Below are 26,112 nucleotides of genomic sequence, written 5' to 3' on the forward strand. Positions count from 1 at the left end.
ATCAAATGAAAAACAGACTTTTAATTATTAGCTAATAAAGGACAAAAAAGAGGAGAAACAAAGTGTGTGATAAGGGTGCGGTAAACAGAGTACATTCTTCCTGACCCCAACGAGTGATCAAGGGAGCATGGCATTAAACATTGATCTCTTATGGATCTTCTTAAGTAAGTGTTATAAGATGTCCAGAATCATGGTGACCACATCACATAAATGTTTAAAATAAATCAAAATAATAAAAAAGTCATTACAAAATGGTTAGAGTTGCTACACACAGAACTTTTCAGAGCCAAAGTCATAAAAGCAAGGAAATGAAAAGTTAAGCCACTTAATAGTATGTACCATACCCTCTACTCCTCCATCTACCTTACCATTATCGCAAACACTATACACCTGAGACCAGGCACCACAATCTTCACTCTGCAGATATCTCTTTAACAAATATTTTCCCAAGTACTAGAAGTTGTAGATGTGTAGCGCAGTAGCTGGTTGTGTTGGAAGAGGGCATTTGGTAAAGGGTTCTGTGCAGAAGGGTAGTTAAACGATGTAATGGAAAGCTAGGATAGGTTTAAGATTGTGGTTGTGGAACCCTTAGTGAAATTTCACAATAATTGGCCACCTCCTTTTACAGAAAAAAAATAAAATAAAAAGAATCTGTGCCCTATTTTTGGCCCATGTTAGAAAGCAGTCCTAACTATAAAGTCCCTATTAAGCGTCACCATAATAATAATTAAAGACATGAAGATTTTATTTTGAACTGTATCTACAACATCAATTTTTTTATGGTCTTTCTGAACTTTTTGTCACAGGCACAGACAGGAAAGGGATAGTCATCTAACTAACATTTCCCTCTTAAAAAGAAAAGGAGTACTTGTGGCACCTTAGAGACTAACCAATTTATTTGACCATAAGCTTTCGTGAACTACAGCTCACTTCATCGGATGCCTATGCTCAAATAAATTGGTTAGTCTCTAAGGTGCCACAAGTACTCCTTCTCTTTTTGCGAATACAGACTAACACAGCTGCTACTCTGAACCTGATTTCCCTCTTAAGTTACCTTTTATGTTAGCTACCATTGTCATGGTAATGACTTTCAACTGCAGTTTACAACACCTGTGAGGACTTCTCCCTGTCAACTTTGAACAAGTAAATCTATGATCATTCCTTCAATTTCTCTTTTCAGCAGCAACTTTGAATTTGTATCCATTATTCTCCAAAAATTTGGATTCAACCCAGAAGGGTTTTTTACCATCCCATTCCAATGTTGACAAATTTGCCTGTTGTCACCAACACAACATTGCCTCTGTATACAACTAACTTAACTCTCCCTCTGCTAAAATTCTCCATCTATTCCTTCTGTTACCTCATTGTGTGAAAGCACTTCACTTTGTGTTTCTGCTTCTCCATCTGAAAAATAGGGTTAATATTTACTGTCCTCACAGGAGTTTTGTGAGGATAAATGATGTTTTTAAAAGTCTTTGAACATGCAAAACTGCTTTTAAAATCCTAAATATAATTACAATCTTCTCTTGGAACCCCCTTATTTTGCGCTTTCCCAAGTTCCAGTTCTCCAGAGACCAGCATGTGAACTACACTACTGCTTGCTCCCTCACTTGTACAAAGATATGGGACCACATCTTCACTATCCTCAAACAGATCATTCATTTTTGGATCCAGTTCAAAACCATTCTCTTTGCCTTTGTCCATGGATCTGTTCTAGCCTACCTCTCTATTCATTTAATCTATCTACTCCTCTGCCTCTTCTTATCAAGCAATGACTTCCTCTCAGTTCCTTCATATAATCTCATCATTAATCCTGAGTCTTATCTACATCACTTGCATTCTTGAACAACTTTCTTTTATCAGTTTTACAGTCTCTCCATATATTTTCAAATCCCATCTGAACATAACTCTTATTTTTGCTTTTCCTCCACTATTATTTTTTTCATTTTAACTTTGTAATTGTATTATTTAATTCTACAACATGCATTTTCCATTCATTTGCATGAACTACACCATTATAAAAGTTAATTTTGTAGTACTGTGTACAGTCCATGTAAATGTAGACTGTGTTTTAATTTATACTTAGCTCACTTTTTCTTACTTTAAATAATACCATTAACAAAGAAAAGTATTACAATAGGCAAAGTTAAGTAAAGTAGCAGACCGAGTTGTATAAACAAAGGTTTTTAAAAGTGTATTTAAAACAACCACTTGACCTCTAGTTTTTCCTTGCTCCGAAGCCCGCTGTTAGAGAGGCACTGTGGTCTGGTCAATAGGGTACTGGACTGGGAGAAAGGAAACCTGGGTTTTGTTCCCAGCTCTGACTTACTGTATGAAGACTTGGGCACGTCACTTCACTTCTCTGAGTCTGTTTCCCTTCCCATCCTTTGTCTGTCCTGTTAGTTCAGTTTGTAAACTCTTTGGGATAGGGACTGTCTCTCACTTATGTGTATGTATAGAGCCTAGCCTACCAGAATGGGCCCTGATCTCTGCTGAGGCATGTAGGTGCTACAGAAGTATAAATAATAGTAATAGGCTGCCAACATACACTTTCAGTGATTTATCTGAGGTCAATCCAGACCTTTAGTTTACTTATTTTTAATAGCTGAAGAGATCTAAAATGAAAAAAGTATAAAAAAAGCAAATAAATCTTCTCAGACTGCAGAATCTCCCAATCATCCTGTAAACTAAACTTTATTCTAGCTAACCTTAACTAAAAACATAACTGCTACCAGTGATAAAGTATGTCACTTTCCAAGTAATTTCCCCCCAGAAACAGACTAAAATTATCTAAGATCAATTATTTTATTTTAAGCAAATCTTAATTTATGTTTATTAAAATCTAAAACACCATAAGAAACAAAATCTTAAGTACAAAGCTATCCTTGCAATTATAGAGAACAAAGAACTTCAATTAGAAGTAAAAACTTATCTTAATTTTTACACCTACTGTTGGCATTTGTAATGGTAACTGATTTTCAATAGACTATTCTTCTAGGATTTCACAATCTCAAAAGATTTTCCAGAAACTACTGATAATGAACTACGGTAGCAGGTAAAATCACCTGAAAGTACCCTAATATTGTAAACAAATTTATGTGGATTATTATCGTAATGTTTCTTGTTATATGACCACCAGCAGCAACAGAAAAAACCTGCAGTTTGACAGCAATAGGAGACATTAGTGGAAAGTTTAATGCATACAATTTTCTTTAAACTCTTTGCAACAAAGCTTGAAATCAACACTTCAAAGACTCACATCTACAAAACCAACTAGATAAGAGCATTAGTAGAATTTCCTGAAAAAGCTATTTTCATTTCTTCTTTAAACTAGAGAGGCTTGCAGCATGGATATATGATAAATGAAGATAAAAATGAACCATACTTTTATATCAGTAACAAATGCTGGCATCTCTTTTCAAATTATTTTTAAAAATGTTTACTTTAAGAGCTCATTCCTGTGCCTTATGCACCAGGGACCCAATCCTGCAAATGCTTGTGCCCTAACTTAACTTTAAGCATGTGAGTAGTCTCATTCACTTTAGTGGTACTACTCAAGTGCTCAAGTTATACAAGTGCTTAAGTGTTTGCAGGATCAAGGCCTAAGTCCTATATTTGGTGCTGAGTAGTAAGATGTTTGGAGAGGATTCTGTAGAATTGCTACTACTCCACTGATGAATGCCTGTAGTCCTTACAAGTCAATCTCCGCTTACTGGCAAACCAATCTGCAGCTTGTCCACACCCAGACACTTTCATTGTTCAGTCCATATGTAACACACTTCTGGGGATACACAGAGCTGTGGCCCACTGTGTTACCTCTCTGCCTCAGCGAAAGTGAGTTTTGCTGGAGATTAGACTGCCACACCAGTCTGCCTTCCTCATCTGCAAACTCCTCAAGGCTCTCACAGTCTCACCGAGAAGGCATCAGTGAACTCCAGCTCCTAAGCTCCTCAGAGATGTTTCTCTGCAATAAGCAGCCTTTACCACTGTGCATTCACAAAAGATATTAACTTTTCTGCTCTCTTCAAGACATCACAACTTATTAACTTAATGGGGGTAAATACACCCTTCCCTTCAAGCACAACACTGAATTGGTTTACAGTAAAAGTAAAACAATTTTATTAACAAAAGAGTATGGATTAAGTGATACCAAGTCAAAGAAATAAAGGTAGAGACAGTTACAAGCAAATAAAATGTATAAACCTCTCTAAAAGTCCACAACCCGATCTATCAAGATAGTCTTTGTTCAAGATGACTTCTCTCGCCTAGTCTCCTTTCCAGCTTTACACAGGCCAGTCTGGCCAGGACCAATCACAGATCAAATTGCTTGGTTTCTTTGTCTCCTTAAGGATAAAAATGGAGTCTTCCTCTGTTCCTTATATCCCCAAAAGGATTTCTTTGTCTTACAAGTCAGGAAGACCTTCTGGAGACTCAGTATCCTGGGTCTCTGGTGTGCAGGAGCCATGTTAATTTTCTTTCTCTTGAATTCAGGAACAGAATAACCCTCACTGGTTTAGCTTGATAGCTTTGTTTACTGCTAATATGTAAGCTGGGGTAAACTAATATTCCTTTGTCTAGGACAAACCTGTTTATCACCTTTACCAAGGCTAGGCTGTCTGGTCTTAAACATGTTCTAGTAACATCATACAGAAGGAATTTGTAACTTCACATATCATGTTAATACATGCATTTTACAATAATATTAATAAACAGTGTCTTATTAGCTTTCATATGATACCTCACAAGGCACATTCTGTACACATATTATTGCACTAATACATAGGGTGTGGATTAGGGCTAGTAATTACTATTCTGAGCTATGATTATTTTCCCCCACTAAGAAGAAGAAAAGCCAACCATGTTTTTAAAATGCAAAATCAAACCCTAAATGCTTAGCAGCAGAAAAATGAGGGGGGGAATATTTGCAATATATCAAGAGACGATAGGACCGCTTCTCTATTTTTAACTGATATTTGAAGAGTCTTCTAGTCAAGAAGTCTAAGAAGAGTGCATTTTACATCCAAAGCTCTACAAAGGCAGGGGTTATCGGACTGCACGACTGCTTCTCATCGTGTTTGAAGTTTGGGTCTGCAAGTATATGAGGGACTGCAGCTCTGTCTCTCAACTTCTTTCTGCTTATGCACAATTTCCAAAAAAAAGCCTCTAAAAAGTGATGGGTATGAAAGGCAGGGAGCACGGATCTGTATTTCTGATGTATTCAAAGAACTACATTAACTGCTAAGCAACCTTTTTTAGAGAAAGACACCACTTTTGAGGCAAAATGATATTATTAACAGAAATATAACAGTTCATTATTATAAGTTAGGTTAATACAAAGTTGCCTTTTTCTTTTCTGAATGTAAGGAGATATTTACAACAGTGTTCATGTATATGACGCTTAGAGAGTATGGTAGCTTACATGCTTCTATTTTTGCATGCAGACATTAAATAAGCATATAAACTAGACAAAGAAATTCATAGGAAAACTCTGCTTTCTGTCCACAGTTGACAGTCCCCAAGATTCTCAGAGAAGATGACACCTACTTAACTATAAAATCATATTTATTTCCTACATTGTCTGTTTGCACAGATCCTGGAATGCAGCTTTATAAACTTTTATTTTGCTTCTAAAAATTTCATATTATTTCCCTTTATATACTGTTGGAAATATTTAAATAAATGCTATAGTGATTTCTGCCTTGCATAGTGTATTTGGTAGGACTCTTTCATAGCAAGTCGTAAACATGATTACTGTAGTGGGTTGTAAACGAAAGAACTATTTTGTCAGAAGACAAACAACAGTAGCCGTCTCCAAGTATACGAGGTACATCTTCTTTGTTTCAAGGCACCCAGTGTGGCATTAATATAGTCCTTATCTTATTACATTTGGGAAATGTTTTATGGAAGTTTTCTTAAATCACAGTTCCACTTAAAGTAAAGTTATTTATGTATTCCTCAACTGCTTAACATTGTTTTAGCCTTGTATGAGTTGTTTATTTGCACTGTTTTGTATCTAAATGCAAGCATTTCATACAATGACTCTGACAACATTGCTATAAGAATATATGAATATTTTATGTATAAATATAGAATCAAAAAACTTTACCTTAACTGGTAACTAAAATAAGAATCCGTTTGAATATAGTTATATTTATATTAATTGGGGAATAAATTTGTTGTCTTGCATGCTTGAGCAAACCATCTGACAAACTTCAAGACAAGGAGAAGCTCTCCAAAGACTGTTAAAACAAAATAATAACTCTGACTAAGTTTCAATTATTGTTTTAGAGGCTAAGAGATTTTTATATAGAAAATGGGAGTGTTTAGATAAAATTCTATTTCAGATTAAAGTCCTATTAAACAAATATGGAACTAAAGGGATATCTCAGAAATGAACTGAATAAAAGAAAGTTAGAATTTTAATTGTAGAGATCTTTTGAGAATTTCCTGCTACACAGGCAAAACAATAAAGTTATGAAATATTTACAACCTTGTTACATTTCAATTAGCAGATTGAATGTAAACTAAACTAAAGAGATTACCAAGGCCATCTCATGAAGATGTTGAGTCAATAAAAGATGACAGTGGCTGATACTGATATGGAAAATCCTGAAAGTGATGTGTCTTCCACAGTCATTGAAGCTATGTAAATAGAAGAAATAAAAGCTTTGGAACCTGGTGATCTTCTCAGTTCCCATCTCTAAACTTCCACATACTCAGGTTGCCTCATTTCACACCTTCAAATCAGCACACACAAGCAACCAAATGCAGCAGCAATAAAACAGACAACAAAGGAAGCTACAACATCAAGATGAAGCAGCCTTCCAGCCCAACACTTCTTCTGCCATATGTCTTTACCAAAATGTCAACGTGAGATCATGTTTCCCAAAATATTGTCAAGGAGTTAGATAAAAATTGTTCTTGAAATGGCATTCTAGATTTAAGATATCAACAACTTTTGTTAAATACCAGAAAGGTTAGACCGAACATGCACTCCTGAGGTGAAATGGCCAGGGCCCCACTGAAGTCAATAGCAGTTGTGAGGAGACATACTCTAACATTGGTACAAGAGAGAGGAATAGTGGAATTAGGTTTGAAAATTAAGCATCTTCATTAAATTGATTGTCTCAAGGCCACTCTTTAAAAAATGAGCCGATGGGCCTATAAGAAACATTGCTATTTTAAATGAATAATTTATTGATTGGCTTCTATTAAGAAACTGAATTAAATAGTTTTTGTTCAGATTCTTTGGACTTAGTTTATAAATGGGAATGAAATAAGTGATCTTAACAGTTTAGATTACTTTGAAATAGCCAACACAATTCACTGACTTTTCCTTTGTCCATTATAAAATATTTTTGTTGTCTGGTATACTAAGGCGGGATTCGCTACTGATTTGGGGTAATAGTTTATTTCAGCCTTAATTTACTTGGGAAATGTGTTCTCCTAACCCCCCATAGCACAGCAGACACTTAAAATTGTAATCTTTGCTGGAAGCTCTCCAAAAGAGAGACATAAAAAAGAGACTAACTGAAATAACCATTGGTAATTGCTTGTTTATGTTTCTTTTACTTTTTCTCTTTCATTTTCCCCTTTATTAGGCATAATTTGCTTGACTTTAGCTCTGGTGTCCCTAACACATAAAAAGGCCACATTCAAATAATGGAGTTCATATCCTTGACGCAGTATTGAGAGAACTCATTTCTACGATATGGCCTACCATTACTTGTTTCTCTACATTATAACATTTTAGTAATTTGCAGAATATAATTAGTTGGTGCTTAACACCTTAAAACACTCCTTTTTTTGCAACACGATTTCCCGTTTGTCAATACAGACCCTCAGTTTTGGGAGGTTAACTAGCAGTAACGGAGAGGTGGGTCTGCTCTCCCAAATTAGGCGTTAGATCTGACTGCCAAGTCAAGAGAAAAATGCTGCATAAACATATTAATTTAATTATAGTTTGTAGAAATGCTTATCTTGTTGACAGACATTTCTGAAATACGCAAAAGAGGCTGCTTTAGATGTGGCAAAATATATTTTTAAAACATCAGGTACTGCTACGTGTTCTGATATTGATTCTCCTTTTAACTTATCTCCATATGATTTACCTGAAATATAAGATCTGAAAATTCCACTGCTAGAACCAGGAAATCTGAGAACCAAGAGGAGCTAGTAAACACTGGGTCAGTTGGGGCTGGAGAAGGGGTCTGTAACAGAGCGCCAACTCACCAGCACGGCATCTCCTGCTGGTTGTCCAGGATTTAGCTTGATTCCAGTCTTGGAGCGCCCCCTGCTGGCCGGTGTCTCCCTACCGGTACCTGCTTCCTGTGAATCCCCACTACCTGTAGCACTTCAGGCGCCACGTTCCATCCCGACCCCAGTGCCCCTTATCTTGGGGTGCTGCCCCACAGCAGTGCCCCCACTTCCTTGTTCTCCCCTCCCATGGGAACCCCAACCCCATATACCCACCTTGCCTCAGTGGCTACTGCCATTCGTCTCTAGCCCCTTCTCTCAGGGGTAAACTGCAGTCTGTAATGAACACTCATCACTGGCAAGGGGGTCAGACATGCTGCCTTTCTAACCCCAGCTGCTTCCCTGAAGCCCTAATACCGCCCCTGGCCTTGGGAGGACCTCAGCCTGGGGACTCACCAGGCCAGAGTTCCCCTCCCCTCCCCAGCCCAGCCCAGCCCAGCCAGGCAGCCTGCTCCTCTCTGCTTCCCAGCTGGAGCAAGAGTCCCTTCTCCTACTCTCTTAGCCTGTCCTTTTATCAGGGCCAGCTGTGCCCTAACTGGGCACAACCTCACCTGTGGCTAACTACCCAAGCAGCCTCCCTTGGCTGCTTTTAACCCCTTTCTAACCGAAGCAGGTGACCACCCCGCTACAGGGTCCCATAAATAATATCAGCCCCAAATATATGGTACCAGAAGCGAGTGTGCTCACAACTCCTACAAAATCTGTTTTCTCTGATTTGATACCAACGGCACTTACAGATCCCAAAAATGGGATTTATACTGACAACATTCAAAGAATAGTCTGTGATTTCCTATGAAACAGGTTGGTTTGATATTCTGAGACAGTATTCTCAGCAACTTTCAGGGATCCCCTTCTTTCCTGTTCTGAAACAATGTAATCACATCAATACTATTTGGTCTGCCATCAAAGAAGAATAACTTTAAAAGTAAGGCAAAATGTGTTAAATATTTTTTTCTATGTTTAAGCTATCAATGTTATTTTTGGTTTTGAAAAATAGGAGACACTTGACTGCTAACAGTGTTGCAAAAAGAGAGAAAAACAACAATCAAACAAAGCTTGAAGCTACATAAAAATCTTTTGAGAATCAACCAAAGGACAAGCTCTTGTACACGTATACAATAAACATTTGGCTATGCATTATTCACAGGCACGTGGCTTGGCACATCAAATATGCATTTCATTTAAAAATGAATGATGATAGAGGTTTATACAGATTGATAATGAAATTATCCATAATAATAAACATACCGGTGTTTGCTGCATCAACAGTTTGTGATGTCTCTGTTGACAATTTCTGAAGGGCCTGTTCACCATCTGTCTCCTCCGGTGAGCTGTTATGTTGAGACTGCTGTTGTTCTTCAACTTCGACAATAAATGAAATTATACCTAAAACAAATAGGTACCAGATGTTATATTAACCAGGACATTAGTTTTATAAGATTGTCTGCCAGACTTATATTAATGTTGCTGCAGCACTGAACTAATAAAATACGAGGCAAAACCTAAATTCCAGGAGTCAGCTATCCAATTATAATTGATTGTGATAAAGAATACATCTTTGACTAGTTCAAGTAAATGAACTCTGCTTCCAAATTCTTTTTTTTTCTTTCTTCAAAAGGATAATTATTTTAGCAGCTTACACAAAATAATTAAAGGCCATTTGTGGAGGTTCAATACAAGACAGGACACGGCTTTAGGCAAGCAAGCAGGCTGGTCTGCTGACGGGATTGCCCCTGTCAGCTTTTCCACCTCTCTTTTATTTCTCTCCCCCCTGCGCATTACATACTCCGACCGCAAAAGGCATCAACAAAGGAAATAATATGACTTTGATTAATATTCTTATTTACCAGCCTCTATCTACTACAATCTTTGTTCTCAGGCCTTGAGCCTAGGCCAAGGAAGCTTCCCACGGTTGATGTCCTTATTTTGACTTCCCAATGGTCCATGTTCCCATGGTCCATGTCCTTGGACAGAGCAATGTGTGCATCGCTCCTATACAACAGTCAGGGTGTGCCCTGACTGTTTCCAGGTGCATGAACGTTACATGAACTCTTCAGCCAGTAATAAGGAATGTAGGTAAGTTATCAAATATGGATAAGAGCTTTTAATAACTTTCTTTCCAATTTCATTTTTATGTATAGCTTAGAGCAGTGGTGGGCAACCTGCAGCCTACTGGGAACGGCCCGCAGGAACGGCGAACCATGGCCACTAGGAGCTCTAGGCAGCCGTGCCTGCAGACAGTCAGAGTGAACAAACTGTCTTGCGGCCTGCCAGTGGATTACCCTGACAGGCCGCATGCAGCCCATGGGCCGCAGGTTGCCCACCACTAGCTTAGATGGACTCTGATTTTTTTTTAAATCACTGATCACAGTAATCTGGTTTTGCTGTTGCCATCCAATACACATAATTGCTTTGATTTTCCTGAGCAATTTTGTATGACTATCATACATTTTGGGGATTTAACTTGTTTTGTAATAGACTATTTAGTGACCATTAAATATCCAGAGACTGCAAAATTAGGCTTTGTTTTCTGCATTGGCAAATGACCCATTCAGTTAAAAATAAAGAATTTTATTTAATCTTAAAGAAAGTACAAGCTCCAATACGTACATGGTTGCCTAAACATTTGAAAGAGCAGCTTGGAAAGACATAGGCTTTGTCACTTGCATTATGTGCCTCTAAATATGCACTTTAATCAACACATCTTCTTGAAAGGACTATATATTCCTTACTAATTGACTTTTGTCACACGCAGTATTTTATTAGATTCTAGAGACACTTAAAGCTGAAACAGGTCTACCAGTTGCACTTTTAGGTTCTGCACCAATTTTTCAACTTTTAACTTGGTATATCAATCAGCATATGGCATAAGGTTTTAAAATAGATTTAATGTTTGCCTCTTGTACTTTCCATAAAAACTTTTTATTTTGTTGCATTTAGGCTTATTTTACCATACTCTATAATGAGACATTATACTCTTTAATATTCTTAGTGTTCATTTGAAATATGTTCCACAGGGAGCTTTTTTAATTGTATCTTATTAAGTGTCTGGTGCATTACATAGCTGGGCAAAATATTCATAGTAAAATTTATTTTTATTGAGTTCTTTTAGAGTTCATGAAACATTTGGAAAATTGGGGCAGCTTTATAAAATTTCCAAAGAAATTTCATGAAAAAGATTGTTGACTATTCTGATGCCTAACACTATTCTGTGGCACAATTCTGCATTTTACACTTTTCTTTTTTTCCCCTCAAATTTTGAGCTGAGTTGGTTGGTTATAATGGATCACATCAGCCGGGTGATATTGGTCTGGTTCCCTGATTGAGTGAGCTAAACACTGGAGTGTGAATCTGATATTAGGTCTCCAGAGGTCAAAATGCCAGTGTAGGTTAAATCTGAGGAGGCATCATGTTACAGAGCACAAACAGTGAAAGACAGACCATCCTACTGTAAGTACAAATGTGGAAGTCTCTATTCCTGAAAGATGTCAAGAACTCTGAGCAAAATTCAGTGGGAGAAAAACGTAAACATAATGTAAATGATAACTGGGTGTTGTTTAGGATTCTTTATTGTAATTTATTTATGATTTATTAGATGCCAAATACAGTGACAGTTCCTAAGTCACCAAAGCAATTCTTCATAAACAATCATCCTGGTTAACAAGGGATGTGCAAGTAGCTATTACATAATAAAATAAATAAATAACTATCTATAACAAATGGAAAAATGGGAGATTGACAGCAATGAGTACAAACTAGCAGCTAGTTAAAAAGCTATAGCCAGTAAGATTAATGACAAGAAGAAGAAGATCTTGAAATATAATAAGGAACAAATGAAATCTTAACAATGGGATAGGTCCAATACTAGATAAAGATGGTACAATTGACAATCATGATGTAGAAAAGGCAGAAGTATTCAATAAATATTTCTGTTCTGTATTTGGAAAGTAGCAGGATCATTTTCCATGTGTTGCAAAGATAGTAAAATACTTTCTATTCCATCAGCAACTAGATAGGATGTTAAACAGCAACTATTAAACATTTTAAAATGAGCAGGAATGGATAACTTGCACCTAAAAGTATTAAAATAATTGGCAGAGGAGCTCTCTGAATCATTAGTGTTAATTTTTAACAAATCTTGGAACACTTAGAAAGTTCCTGAGCATTGAAATGACGCTAATGTGCAATATTTAAAAAGTAAATGGGATTAGCACAGTAACTACAGGCCCATTAGACTTGACTCTGACACCAGGCAAAATCATGGAAAGATTGATATAGTTACTCTATCAGTAAGGAATTAAACAATGGAGGCATAACTAATGTCACAACACTATTTTATGGAAAATAAGTCTTAGAATCAAAGAATATTAGGGTTGGAAAAGACCTTAGGAGGTCATTTAGTCCAATCCCCTGCTCAAAGCAGGACCAACACCAACTAAATCATCCCATCCAAGGCTTTGTCAACCCAGTCCTTAAAAACCTCCAACAATGGAGATTCCACCACCTTCCTAGGTAACCCATTCCAGTGCTCCACCACACTCCTAGTGAAATATAATGTTTCCTAATATCCAACCTAGACCTCCCCTGCTGCAACTTGAGACCATTGCTTCTTATTCTGTTATCTGCCACCACTGAGAACAGCCTGGCTCCATCCTCTTCGAAACCCCTCTTCAGGTAGTTGAAAGCTGCTATCAAATCCCCCCTCACTCTTCTCTTCTGCAGACTAAATAACCCCAATTCCCTCAGCATTTCCTCGTAAGCCATGTGCCCCAGCCCCCTAAACATTTTTGTTGCCCTCCGCTGGACTCCCTCCAATTTGCCAACATCCCTTCTGCAGTGGGGGAATAAAACTGGATGGAATACTACAGGTGTGGCCTCACCAGTGCCGAATAGAGGGGAAGAATCACTTCCCTCGATATGCTGGCAATGCTCCTACTAATACAGCCCAATATGCCGTTGGCCTTCTTGGCAATGAGGACACACTGCTGACTCATATTCAGCTTCTTGTCCACTGTAATCCCGAGGTCCCTTTCTGCAGAACTGCCGATTAAGAACATAAGAACATAAGAATGGCCACGTTGGGTCAGACCAAAGGTCCAACCGGCCCAGTATCCTGTCTACCGACAGTGGCCAATGCCAGGTGCCCCAGAGGGAGTGAACCTAACCGGTAATGATCAAGTGATCTCTCTCCTACCATCCATCTCCACCCTCTGAAAAACAGAAGCTAGGGACACCATTTCTCACCTATCCTGGCTAGTAGCCATTAATGGACTTAACCTCCATGAATTTATCCAGTTCTTAGCCAGTAGGTCTCCAACCTGTTGTGGTGCATGGGATTCTTCCTTCCTAAGTGCAGGACTCTGTACTTGTTCTTGTTTATTTCTTTTGGCCCAATCCTCCAATTTGTCTAGGTCACTCTGAACCCCATCCCTACCCTTCAGTGTATCGACCTCTCCCCCCAGTTTAGTGTCATCTGCAAACTTGCTGAGGGTGCAATTAATCCCCTCATCCAGATCATTGATAAAGATGTTGAACCAAACCAGCCCCAGGACTGACCCTTGAAGCACTCCGCTTGATACTGGCTGCCAACTATATATCGAGCCATTGATCACTACCCACTGAGCCCGACGATCTAGCCAGCTTTCTATCCACCATATAGTCCATTCATCCAGCCCATACTTCTTTAACTTGCTGGCAAGAATACTGTAGGAGACCATATCAAAAGCTTTGCTAAAGTCAAGATATATCACATCCAGATCCACTGAGCCAGTTATCTCCTCATAGAAGGCAATCAGGTTGGCCAGAAATGACTTGCCCTTGGTGAATCCATATTGACTGTTCCTGGTCACCTTCCTCTCCTCCAAGTGTTTCAAAATGGATTCCTTGAGGACCTGCTCCATGATTTTGCCGAGGACTGAAGTGAAGCTGACCAGTCTATAGTTCCCTGGGTTCTCTTTCTTCCCTTTTTAAAATATGGGTAATATATTTGCCTTTCTCCAATTGTCCGGGACCTCCCCCGATCGCCATGAGTTTTGAAAGATAATGGCCAGTGGCTCTGCAATCACATCAGCCAACTCCTGCAGCACCCTTGAATGCATTAGATCTGGACCCATGGACTTGTGCACGTCCAGCTTTTCTAAATAGTCTTTAATCTGTTCTTTCACCACTGAGGGTTGCTCACCTCCTCCCCATACTGTGTTGCCCAGTGCAGCAGTCTGGGAGCTGACCTTGTCTGTGAAGACGAGGCAAAAAAAGCAGTGAGTACTTCAGCTTTTTCCATATCATCTGTCACTAGGTTGCCTCGCCCATTCAGTAAGGGTCCCACACTTTCCCTGATCTTCTTCTTGTGCTAACATACCTGTGGAAACCCTTCTTATTACCTTCACATCCCTTGCTAGCTGCAACTCCAATTGTGCCTTGGCCTTCTTGATTACACCTTTGCATGCTTGAGCAATATTTTTATACTCCTTCCTAGTCATCTGTCCAAATTTCCACTTCTTGTAAGCTTCCATTTTGAGTTTAAGCTCATTGAAGATTTCACTGTTAAGCCAAGCTGGTCGCCTGCTTGTCATCTTGTCAAACAAGCTTGATATTTTCTTTGATGAGACTAATAGTTTGGTTGATAAAGGTAACTATGTTGATACAATATATTTAACCTCCTCTCAAACATTTGCTTCAGTCCCATGTGACATTTTGACAAAAAATAGCACTAAACAAATCAATGCATCCCATATTAAATTAGTTAAAACTGGTTATCTGATCAATCTAATAATAATTTTACATGGGAAAAATCACCATCCTGTGAAGGTGTTTCTAGTTGGGTCCCACAGAGATCTAATGCCGTTCAGTATCTTTATCAGTGATCTGGAAGTAAACATAAAATCATTGCTGTAAAATTGCAGATGATACTATAATTGGTGGAGTGTTAAATAATGATCAGAACAGGTCAATTACACAAACTGATCTAGATTGCCTGTTAAGGTGGAGTGATTTGAAAAACATGTGTTTAATACAGCCAAATGCAAGCTCATACATCTAAGGACAAAGATTTTAGGTCAGGCTTACAGGATGGGGACAGGGTCCTGGAATGGGTGACACTGAAAAGGCAATTAGGGGCAAGGTAGATAACCAAGTTAATGGGAGCTATCAGCAAGATGCTGTAGCTAAGATGGTCAATGCAAACCTTGGAGGCACAATCAGAGCAATATGGAGCAGGAACAGACAGGTAGTATCACTTCTATATACCGCATTAATAGAACCATTACTGGAATACAGCATAAAGTTCTGGTGAACATAAATCAAAAAGAATGTTGACAAACTGAAAGGGTTCAGAAAAGAGCTACAAGAATGATTCAAGGACTCGAAAACATGCCTTATAATGAAAGACTTAAAAAGATCAGTCTATTTAGCTTATTGAAGAAAAGGTTGAGTTGATCATGATCTAAAAGTACCTATATGTGGAAGAGATTTCTGAGAATAGACGCTCTTTAATCTAGCAGACAAAGACACAATGAGATCCAGTGGTTGGAAGCTGAAGCTAGAGAAATACAGACTGGAGTGGAGATAAAATGTGCTTTTTTAAACAGTGAGCGTAATTAACTATTGGACAACTTTCACAGGCATGTGGTTGATTCTCCAGCACGCGCAGTATTTAAATCAAGACTGGATGTCTTTCTAAAAAAAAGATATCTCTATTTCAAAAAAGAAGTTACATGTTTGATTCAGAAATTATTGGGTGAGCTTCTATGCTCTGTGTTATGCAGGAGGTCAGACTAACTGATCATAATGGTCCTTTCTGGCCTTAAAATCTATGAATCTATGAAAGCTGCTGGGAATTAAGAGAAATATAACAAAATATTAAAGGACAGGAGGAACAGTGTCATTGTATGAAAACATATTTTAAAACACTACATAATATCTGTATAGTTAGAACATAAGACCATACGAATGGCCATATTGGGCCAGACCAAAGGTCCATTTAGCCCAGTATCCTGTCTTCCGACAGCGGCCAATGCCAGGTACCCCAGAGGGAATGAACAGAACAGGCAATCATCAAGTGATCCATCCCCTGTCGCCCATTCCCAGCTTCTTGCAGAAGCTTACTTACTTTCTCCACACCAGTCATAATTTTATAGACCTCTATCATATTCCCCCTTAGTCATCTCTTTTCTAAGCTGAAAAGTTCCAGTTTTATTAATCTGTCCTCATATCGAAGTCATTCCATACCCCTAATCATTTTTGTTGCCCTTGTCTGAACCTTTTACAATTCCAATATATCTTTTTCGATATGGGGCGCCCTGATCTGCACACAGTATTCAAGATGTGAGCGTACCATGGATTTATATAGAGGCAGAATGATATTTTCTGTCTTATTATCTATCCCTTTCTTAATGATTCCCAACATTCTGTTTGCTTTTTTGACTGCTGCTGCACACTGAGTGGATGTTTTCAAAGAACTATCCACAATGACTCCGAACAAAATAACAACAAAAAAGAGTAGGAAAAGCTATAGAAAAAGTGTACAAATGCTATACTGAAAAAGCTCAGTGTCTCAGTTTTTATTTATTATCCAAACTCACCTTCAGGTGTAACCATCTTTTCATTTTACTCATAAGGATTTGTTAACCTTGGATCCTTTATCCCTGTTTTCTAAGTATTTTTCTTGACTTTTATGCCATATATCTATTAAGATATGAACTGGGTTTTCAAAATATAATGGCTGGGATTTTCAAGAGCTTTCATTGTTGGATTAACTCTGCACCCATGAAAGTCAACAGTAAGACTCCTATTGAGTAGGTGCAGAGTTAGGCCAATACTGAGTGTTTTTGAAAATACCACTATTTCTCAGCTGTCCTTCAGCGTATGTGCATTTCAAAACAAAAATACTAAATACTGCACTACGAGTAGCAACTGGAAAAAACAGTTCTTAAATACACATTAAAATGGAAGGAAAGAGCATAATGAGATGGTTCTTTTCCTTGTCAGATCATTCTTTAAGATGGTCTCTGGGTAAAAATATCATTGCTATTTTTTTAGTTTTAGGATGCAATATAAACCTTTTGTTCAACCGCAGCCCACATACTGATGCAGCAATTTAGTTTTATATTATTGCAAAAGAAGCAATCTCTCTTTAAACAGACAAAGACGGTTTTATTTCCCATTAAAACCGCATTGGCAGCATCATATCTCACAATATGAGATTCATTGGCCATATACAGTAATACCGTACACTTTAGTGAAGTGGAAAATATTCAACTTTTTTCCTTTTCTATAAAATGGACTACACTAACTGAAGGATTTATGGGCAAAAAAGAAATTCTCTGAGCATGATTATTTTCTAGTTTTAAACAGATAGTAAAATCCATTACTCTGCTCACAATGTTCCAAGATATTGTCTGAAGACAACGAAAGAAAGCTATTTTGTGCTGGAATTTATCACATTAATCTGAAAATATGTGGAATGTTTAGCTAGTGGTTTAAATACTACAGACATGTTCTTAATGAGTGTGACTGTCTTCTTAAAGATATAGTACAATAGCCTTGAAACAAATATTTAATGTGCATTAGAGCACTCTTTCAGTAAATTAGCTGTTACCACTCAAGAAAGAGATCTTGGAGTCACTGTGGATAGTTCTTTGAGAACATCTGCTCAATGTGCAGCAGCAGTCAAAAAAGCGAACAGACTGTTAGGAACCATTCGTAAAGGGATAGATAAGAAGACAGAAAATATCATAATGCCACTATATAAATCCATGATATGCCCACACCTTAAATACTGTGTGCAGTTCCGGTCATCCCATCTCAAAAAAGATATATTAGAATTAGAAAATGTACAGAGAAGGGCAACAAAGTGATCAGGGGTATGGAAGAGCTTCCATAGCAGGAAATAATAAAAAGACAGACTTTTCAGATCGGAAAAGAGATCACTAAGGGGGGATGGAGGGGGGGATATAATAGAGGTCTATAAAATCATGTGGAGAAAGTGAATAGGAAGGTGTTATTCACAGAAGCTCTCAGTCTTCCAACACAGGCAAACAAGGAAATTGAGAGTGTGTTGATACCTGTTATCAAGGTTCCTCTCCCACTCTGAACTCTAGGGTACAGATGTGGGGACGTGCATGAAAAACCTCCTAAGTTTATCTTTACCAGCTTAGGTCAAAAACTTCTCCAAGGTACAAAATATTCCACCCATTGTCCTTGGACTGGCCGCTACCACCACCAAACTAATACTGGCTACTGGGGAAGAGCTGTTTGGACGCGTCCTTCCCCCCAAAATACTTCCCAAAACCTTGCACCCCACTTCCTGGACAAGGTTTGGTAAAAAGCCTCACCAATTTGTCTAGGTGACTACAGACCAAGACCCTTGGATCTTAAGAACAATGGACAATCCTCCCAACACTTGCACCCCCCCTTTCCTGGGAAATGTTGGATAAAAAGCCTCACCAATTTGCATAGGTGACCACAGACCCAAACCCTTGGATCTGAGAACAATGAAAAAGCATTCAGTTTCTTACAAGAAGACTTTTAATAAAAATAGAAGTAAATAGAAATGAAGAAATCCCCCCTGTAAAATCAGGATGGTAGATATCTTACAGGGTAATTAGATTCAAAAACATAGAGAATCCCTCTAGGCAAAACCTTAAGTTACAAAAAAGATACACAGACAGAAATAGTTATTCTATTCAGCACAATTCTTTTCTCAGCCATTTAAAGAAATCATAATCTAACACATACCTAGCTAGATTACTTACTAAAAGTTCTAAGACTCCATTTCTGGTCTATCCCCGACAAAGACCAGCATATAGACAGACACAGACCCTTTGTTTCTCTCCCTCCTCCCAGCTTTTGAAAGTATCTTGTCTCCTCATTGGTCATTTTGGTCAGGTGCCAGCGAGGTTACCTTTAGCTTCTTAACCCTTTACAGGTGAGAGGAGCTTTCCCCTGGCCAGGAGGGATTTCAAAGGGGTTTACCCTTCCCTTTATATTTATGACACCTGTTGCCAGGCTAATGTGTACAGCCCTACCAAATTCATGGTCCATTCTGGTCAATTTCTTGGCCAGAGGATTTTAAAATTGATCAATTTCATGATTTCAGATGTTTACCTCTGAAATTTCATTGTGTTGTAAACATGGGGATCCCAACCCAAAATAGGATTGATGGTGGAAGGGTTTGCAAAGTTGTTGTGCGGGGGTGGGGGTGGGGGTCCCAAGATTGCCACCCTTACTTCTGTGCTGCCTTCAGAGCTGGGCTCTGAAGGCAGCAGCCTCTGAGCTTCCTGCAGTTACAGGAGGTTTCTGGAGGTGAATAAGATCTCCTCTATGCTGCTGGGAGCACCCAAACCGGGGGCTCCTAGTTACTAGTCCAGACCAGTGGCAGATTAAGGCAGGAGCCCCAGCAAATTTACCTTCCCTCCCCCGCAAAAAATGGATGCCCCAGCCCTGGAAGAAGCCCCAGGGGTGAAAGCCCTAACCTGGTCTCCCAAAGCCCCACCAGAAGCTGTGCAGGAAGAAGCCCCAAGCCTGGGTGTATTAAGCCTGTCTGCAGCCACAGAAGCTGAAGCCCTGAACCTCAATCTCTGGCTGCAGCTGTGGAGTAGAAGCCCTGAGCCCAGGCTGAGGGTTTCGGGCAGAAGCTCGAAGGGTGGAGCTGAGGGGGGTGGAAGCCCTGAGCTCAGCACCCAGAGCTACGGCAGGAGCCACAGCGGCCTGCACCACTTCCTGCTCCCATTGGCCCGCACCGGTGAACCGCGGCCAGTGGGAGCTGCGATCAGCCGAACCTGCGGACGCGGCAGGTAAACAAACCAGCCCAACCCGCTAGGGGCTTTCCCTGAACAAGCAGCGGAACAAGTCTGGGAATCACTACTTTAGGGTGTGATGAACTACAATCTATACTGCTTGGCACAGCCATTCCAGTGAGGAAAAAATGTTAGTCCGCAGCCACTCTGGAGTAGCAATAGCCGCTCTCTGTTTCTGGAAGGCCTAATCCTGAGAAAAGATGAGCAGATCAAATGCCAGCATCTTTGTACAAGGAATCTTCAAACATTAGGGCTGGGTGTGTTCCTAATAGTATTCTTGGCTCTTCTGGGCCCTTTTTTTTTGGACACACTTTAAAGGGGAACTTCAACAAAAACACCATTACTCATTCTGTGCAACCCAAGTATAACTATTTAATACTTTAGAAAAGAATATTTGGAAATCACTTTATAAAATCTAAATGAAATTAATCTATTACTTAGGAATGGATCACAGGGGACTTCTCTCTGGAGCCAGAACATTGTACGAACTGGTTATTAAGTCTTATTTCTACATTAAGGCAAGTCTATGACTACAATTAATTAGAGTATATAATCTTAGCTCAATCTTAGAATATTTCCAAAGAGATCTTTTAAGAATGAGCAAAGCCTGAAAGGACTGACTTTAAAACTGTGTCCCTTTTCAGCACAATAATATTAAAATAGGAACCTGGAAAACACAAGAAATGTAATTTTACCATTGCAATTTCATGTGTAACACAATACACCCAGAAAAAAGGATGTTTAAATGTAAAAAAAAACTGAACTGCTTTTGCTCAGAACAGCAGTTTATATCATAAGCAGCACTTCATATCAAGTATAAACTGCAAAATGTATTTTAAAAGTACATAAAAAAACTACACTAAAAGAATACTGAGGTTGCAAAGTCAGGCACCTTTAGGTTATAAAATACTAGAATTAAGGTTGCTTGTGCAGCTGCATTATGATACAACTTTTAATTACACAGTATTTTTTTCCAGAGGATCAACAGTGCCACTCAATGAGTAGCTGTTCAATATTTATTTTTTTCCTCATCATTCAATGTGTGGCCCCACGCATTATTTTCAACACATTATCCAAACGCTGCACTGCACCCAGAATTATTAATTTCCTGGTAGACTTTTTAATGGTGCTTTCATTATAGTATCTTAGTTCTTTACAGAAGTTAATGAATTTATCTTCATAACACCCCTGTGAGTAGTATTATGTCCATTTTACACATAAAGAACTGAGACACAGAGATTAAAGCCAAAATTGTCATAAGTGTCAAATAATTCTGGGTGCCCAATTTGAGGTGCCTAGTTCCTGATTTTTGGAGTACTTAGTATTTTATAGCACTTTATATGTTCAGAGCAGATCTCCCATTGACCTTGGTTGCAGTTACCAGCAGTCAGCCCCTCTGCAAAGTGTTTCAAGTTCGGTACTCAGAAAATAAGGAGCATACTGTGGCTACCTGTGAAAATTTTCGTTTGCATGACTTGCCACCATCACATAGGAACTCTGCGCTGAGGCAGGGATAGAATCCAGTTCTCCAGGGAAGTATTCTACTGCCTTAACCAAAATAGGCAGACTTTTAAAATAAAATTAAATAAATTTTAAAAAATAAACACTACTAAACACCTCTTTCTCCTCTACACAAAGCAGAGAGAAAGAACTCATAGCTCTGTACTCACTGCTGAGATAGTCATAAAAGAACTTAGGTGGAGTTGGGTCCACAGCTCATTAAGTAACTCATATCAAACATTCAGATCTGCTAGGATCATGCATAAAGCTACAAAAGTCATTACTTCACAATGGGTTGTGAAATGGCACCATAGGGGTACGCACAGCCTGAGGGAGGAGTGACTCTGTGTTGCCAATACTGGAAAGAGAAATTTCTATTTACAGTCTCACTTCTGTTACTACGCATTTCAGATTGTATTCAGTAGAGAACTGATCATTACTATGGCATTCTAATATTATCTACAATTGCTGCTACGAAGGTGGTTAACACTGAAGTCAGATCCACGTTTTTTTAAAATTGTCATGTATTCTTCTAAAGAAAAATTCCCCACCCAAAGGAAAAAATGGGAATTTTCCCTTCTGTTCTCCTGCAGTTAAAGTAAACAATAGTCGGTATTGATGTCTTATAATAAAATACTAGTATTCAGTACATACTGATGCTAAATCATTTGACAGTCAAATTAATTATAATATTAATAATATTAAAATGACCAATCCCAAAAAATCAATTGTAGCTGAAGAACTAGCAACAATTACAGTTAAAGTTGCACAAAAGCAATTCCATTGCAATCCCTTGATTTCAGTCACCATTTGCTTTCTGAAAATGCCAAATATTGGACTTAAATTTTCTAGATATGGTTCCTGCCTGAAGTGAGTATTTCTGGAAAATGAGAGCAAAAAAAGGTTCAGCCATTTTCCAACTTTTATTGAACAGTACTCGCATTGACACAGATGGGAGCAATGAGTTTAAATTTAGCAGGCAAATAGTTCTCTTAAAAATTACAAGAAACTTAACCACATATTAACATATTTGATTAAAAAAACATGCTAACTAGGAGCCTGACTAGCCAGACAAGCAGCTGAAGTTCCTTCACTTGTAACTGTAGAGAAGAAGAAATAGAGGTGGTCAAGCCCCTCTTCCCTTATGTAACTTGCGGTGCTGAACATTTAGCGCCACAAGATGGCTCTTGTACAATCCTCAATGGAAAATGTTTTAACAGAAGTTGGCAAAGGTAGGGCCCTTCTCAATGGCAGGAATATCTCCACACCTCCTTAAAGGTTTCTTTAATGTGGCCAAGTAATAGGCCTTTCAAACCACACATTACATATGCACAAGAGTTGAATAACATCATTATTTTTAATAATTACAGCTGAACATTCAGAAGGACTATGCCACTGGAACGCAAGTGACTAGTTTAGCCCCAAAATGCAATACTAAGGAATGAATTAGCTTTATATTGTGAAATATCAGGCTCCTGAGGCAAAAACTTTTCTATTACATTGAAAACCTGCACATAAAATATTCAGTGGCATATGTACAATGAGACAGGGCTCTGTAGAAATCCTTGTCTCATTCAGCAAGGTACACAAGCTGAGGAAAGTGTATTCTCTTGCTCAGAACACAATAAAGCAGGAAAGACACAGGATATAGACGTGTTTAGAGTCTACTATTCAAACTAACCTAAGTGGGGTTTATGAAGAGACGAATGGTTTATAGATTTGTACTTGTTTATTATTATTATTAATAAAAACGACAGTATAAAAACTGAACTTTTTTTTACCTTTAAATATTCCTCGTTTCCATGCATATACATTCAGAGTGTAAGCGGCTGTGTCATCAGCTTCTACAGCGAGGTTTGGAGTACCAGCCACCATTGGAAGATCTGAAGTAACCTAGGAAGACAGATTGCACACACACAAAAATCAAATACATCCTTTCAAACAGCTTTGAAAAGTAACATGAGGTACAAACAATACTGTAAGTAATAATAATTATAATAATATCTGTTCTTATATAGCACTTTTAATTATTAGATCTCAAAGTGCTTTACAAAGGAGGTATAAATCCTAGTCCTTCCACACAGTCTTTGGTTGACTGTAAAGTGGAAGGAATATGCACAATACAAGAACTAGCATCACATACAGAAAGCATCAGGTATAAATTCTGGAGCCACCACTCAAGTTATATAGCATGAAATCATTAAGTCAGTCAATGGGACTACTTAAGTGTAAGGAAGGAATCAGACTTTCAGTCAAAACAAAAATAGGTGTAAATAACATCAAATACTAAATTTACTAAGGAATATTTAAAATAGTGTTTGTTAATATTCATTCTGGAAACTTATGCATTATGTAAAAAATAACCAGTAGTATGTTTTTGATGTTATATGTCTATAACTTAGGTGGAAAGGCAATTAATTGAATAAGAACTGAAATAGCAAAAGATTACTTTAGATAGATATTAACTTTGCAGACCATAATTATTTTTACAAAAGTACCAGTTCACAGAGACCATACTGCAGTCTGCTCACAGCCAAGAGTCACTGAAAAATTAAGTCTAGTGTTCATAGTGGATTTGGAAATACAAACTTTTATTTGAATTTTCCAAAACTCCTTGATCTTCCCTCTAACTTTTCTAAAATCTGCCCCTTGCTTTCCATGGCATGTTTGCTGGAAGCCAGATTGCCAATGTAATCATAGGCACCGAGACACCTTGGTGGTTAGAATGTTAGAAATACCTAGATATGGTAGACAGACTGCATAAAGTGTGGTGCCACATGCCATGGTTTCTCTTACCTTAACTTTTGTAAATTTTCTCTCTAGGCTCCCTGACTCTTCCCTCTCCAATCCAATCACCATTTCATAAGTAAGGATCCAATTCTGTCATGGAGGTCACAGACTCCGTGACGCCAACGGACATCCATGACTTTGGCTTCAGCCTGTGGCAGCAGTGGAGCTGAAGTAGCTGTCAGCCCCTGCCCAGGAGCAGCAGCTCCAGGCCAGAGCAGCAGCCAGCGGTCAGCCCTCAGGACTGGAACAGTGGCCCGGGGTCACTGGAGGAGCAGCTGCCACTGCTGGCGCAATGGCCAGGGCCAGGTCAGCTCCCGGGCTGCCGGAGCAGCCCCGGGGGCTGCTGGAGCAGTGACTAGCGCCACCAGACCAGCAGACTGGGGCCAAATCAGCCCCCAGAACCAGAACAATGAGGTGGGCACACCATGTATTTATATGGTGGCATTATGATATTTTCTATCTTCTTATCTATCCATTTCCTAATGGTGCCTAACATTGTTAGCTTTTTTTTGACTGCTGCTGTGCATTGACCGGATGTTTTCACAGAACTATCCACAATGACTTCAAGATCTCTTTCTTGAGTGGTAACTGCTAATTTAGACCTCATCACTTATATGTATATTTGGTATTATGTTTTCCAATGTACTCTACCTTAGGTTGATCAACATTGAATTTCAGCTGCCATTTTGTTGCAGTCTCCCAGCTTTGTGTGATATTTTGTAACTCCTCACAGTCAGCTTTGGACTTAACTATCTTGAGTGATTTTGTACCATCTGCAAATTTTGACACTATTAACTCCTTTTTCCAGATTATTTATTGCATATATTTAACAGCACCGGTACCAGTACAGGTCCTTGGGGGACCCCGCTATTTACCTCTCTGCACCATAAAAACTGACCATTTATTTCTGCCCCTTGTTTCCTATCTTTTAACCAGTTACTGATCCACGGGAGGACCTTCCCTCTTATCCCATGACTGCCTACTTTGCTTAAAGCCTTTGGCGAGGGACCTTGTCAAAGGCTTTCTGAAAGCCCAAATGCACTATATCAACTGAATAGTCCTTGTCCATCTGTCTGTTGACCAGTGGTGCAAGTAGATTTTAACTCTTACTGGTATGGTACCAACCCCTCGACCCCACCCCCGCTCACAAAAAATGTTCGCTCTGCGACTAGAACCCTGTGCAGATACAAATTTATACCCACGGATGCGGATATCCATGGATAGAAATTGGTATCCGCTCTCACGGGAACCTCAGCGGCAAAAGGAGCAGAACGTAGGGTACCACTCCCATGGGCCAATGCCCTGCCCCGGCAGCTCCTCTGGCGCAGCTGTACTGCCTCCAGCCCCACCCCCAGCCCTTCCACGCAGCTGCGTCTCCTGTCTGGGTTCTGTATAGCCCCGCTGGAGGACAGCAGTAGGGTGGAGCTGGGGGCAGTACAGTCATGGTGGAAGAGCTGCCGGTGCGGGGCACTGGCCCCTAGAAGTGGCGGCCCCACATTCTGCTCCTTTCGCCACTGCGGTTCCCGGGGGAACCCTCCGGTTCAGCGCACAGGGCCAGTTCTAGGTTTTTTGCCACCCCAAGCGGAATGCCACCGAAGCAAAAAAAGGGCCAGAGTGCCACTGAAGCAAAAAAGGAGGGGGGGGTGCGGAATGCCGCCCCTTGAAAAGTGCCTCCCCAAGCATGTGCTTGGTTTGCTGGTGCCTAGAGCCGGCCCTGTCAGCAGATACCGATATATGGTATGGCATACCTGCCCATACAGTCTTACTTGCA

The 26,112-nt window shown here is 39.2% G+C and overlaps 1 protein-coding gene across 1 annotated transcript in view; it reads right to left on the reverse strand.

Annotated features, from left to right (window-relative positions):
- Positions 1-26,112, reverse strand: part of CFAP47 (cilia and flagella associated protein 47) — a 627,152-nt gene that overhangs the window by 235,323 nt on the left and 365,717 nt on the right. The window contains exons 50-51 of the mRNA XM_077807214.1: positions 23,333-23,444; positions 9,505-9,642 (exon numbers count right to left, since the gene is read on the reverse strand). Coding sequence (XP_077663340.1) covers positions 9,505-9,642; positions 23,333-23,444 — 250 coding nt within the window. The remainder of the gene's footprint in view (positions 1-9,504; positions 9,643-23,332; positions 23,445-26,112) is intronic.

The sequence above is a fragment of the Eretmochelys imbricata genome, chromosome 1 (assembly GCF_965152235.1).
Source record: "Eretmochelys imbricata isolate rEreImb1 chromosome 1, rEreImb1.hap1, whole genome shotgun sequence".
NCBI lineage: Eukaryota > Metazoa > Chordata > Testudines > Cheloniidae > Eretmochelys > Eretmochelys imbricata.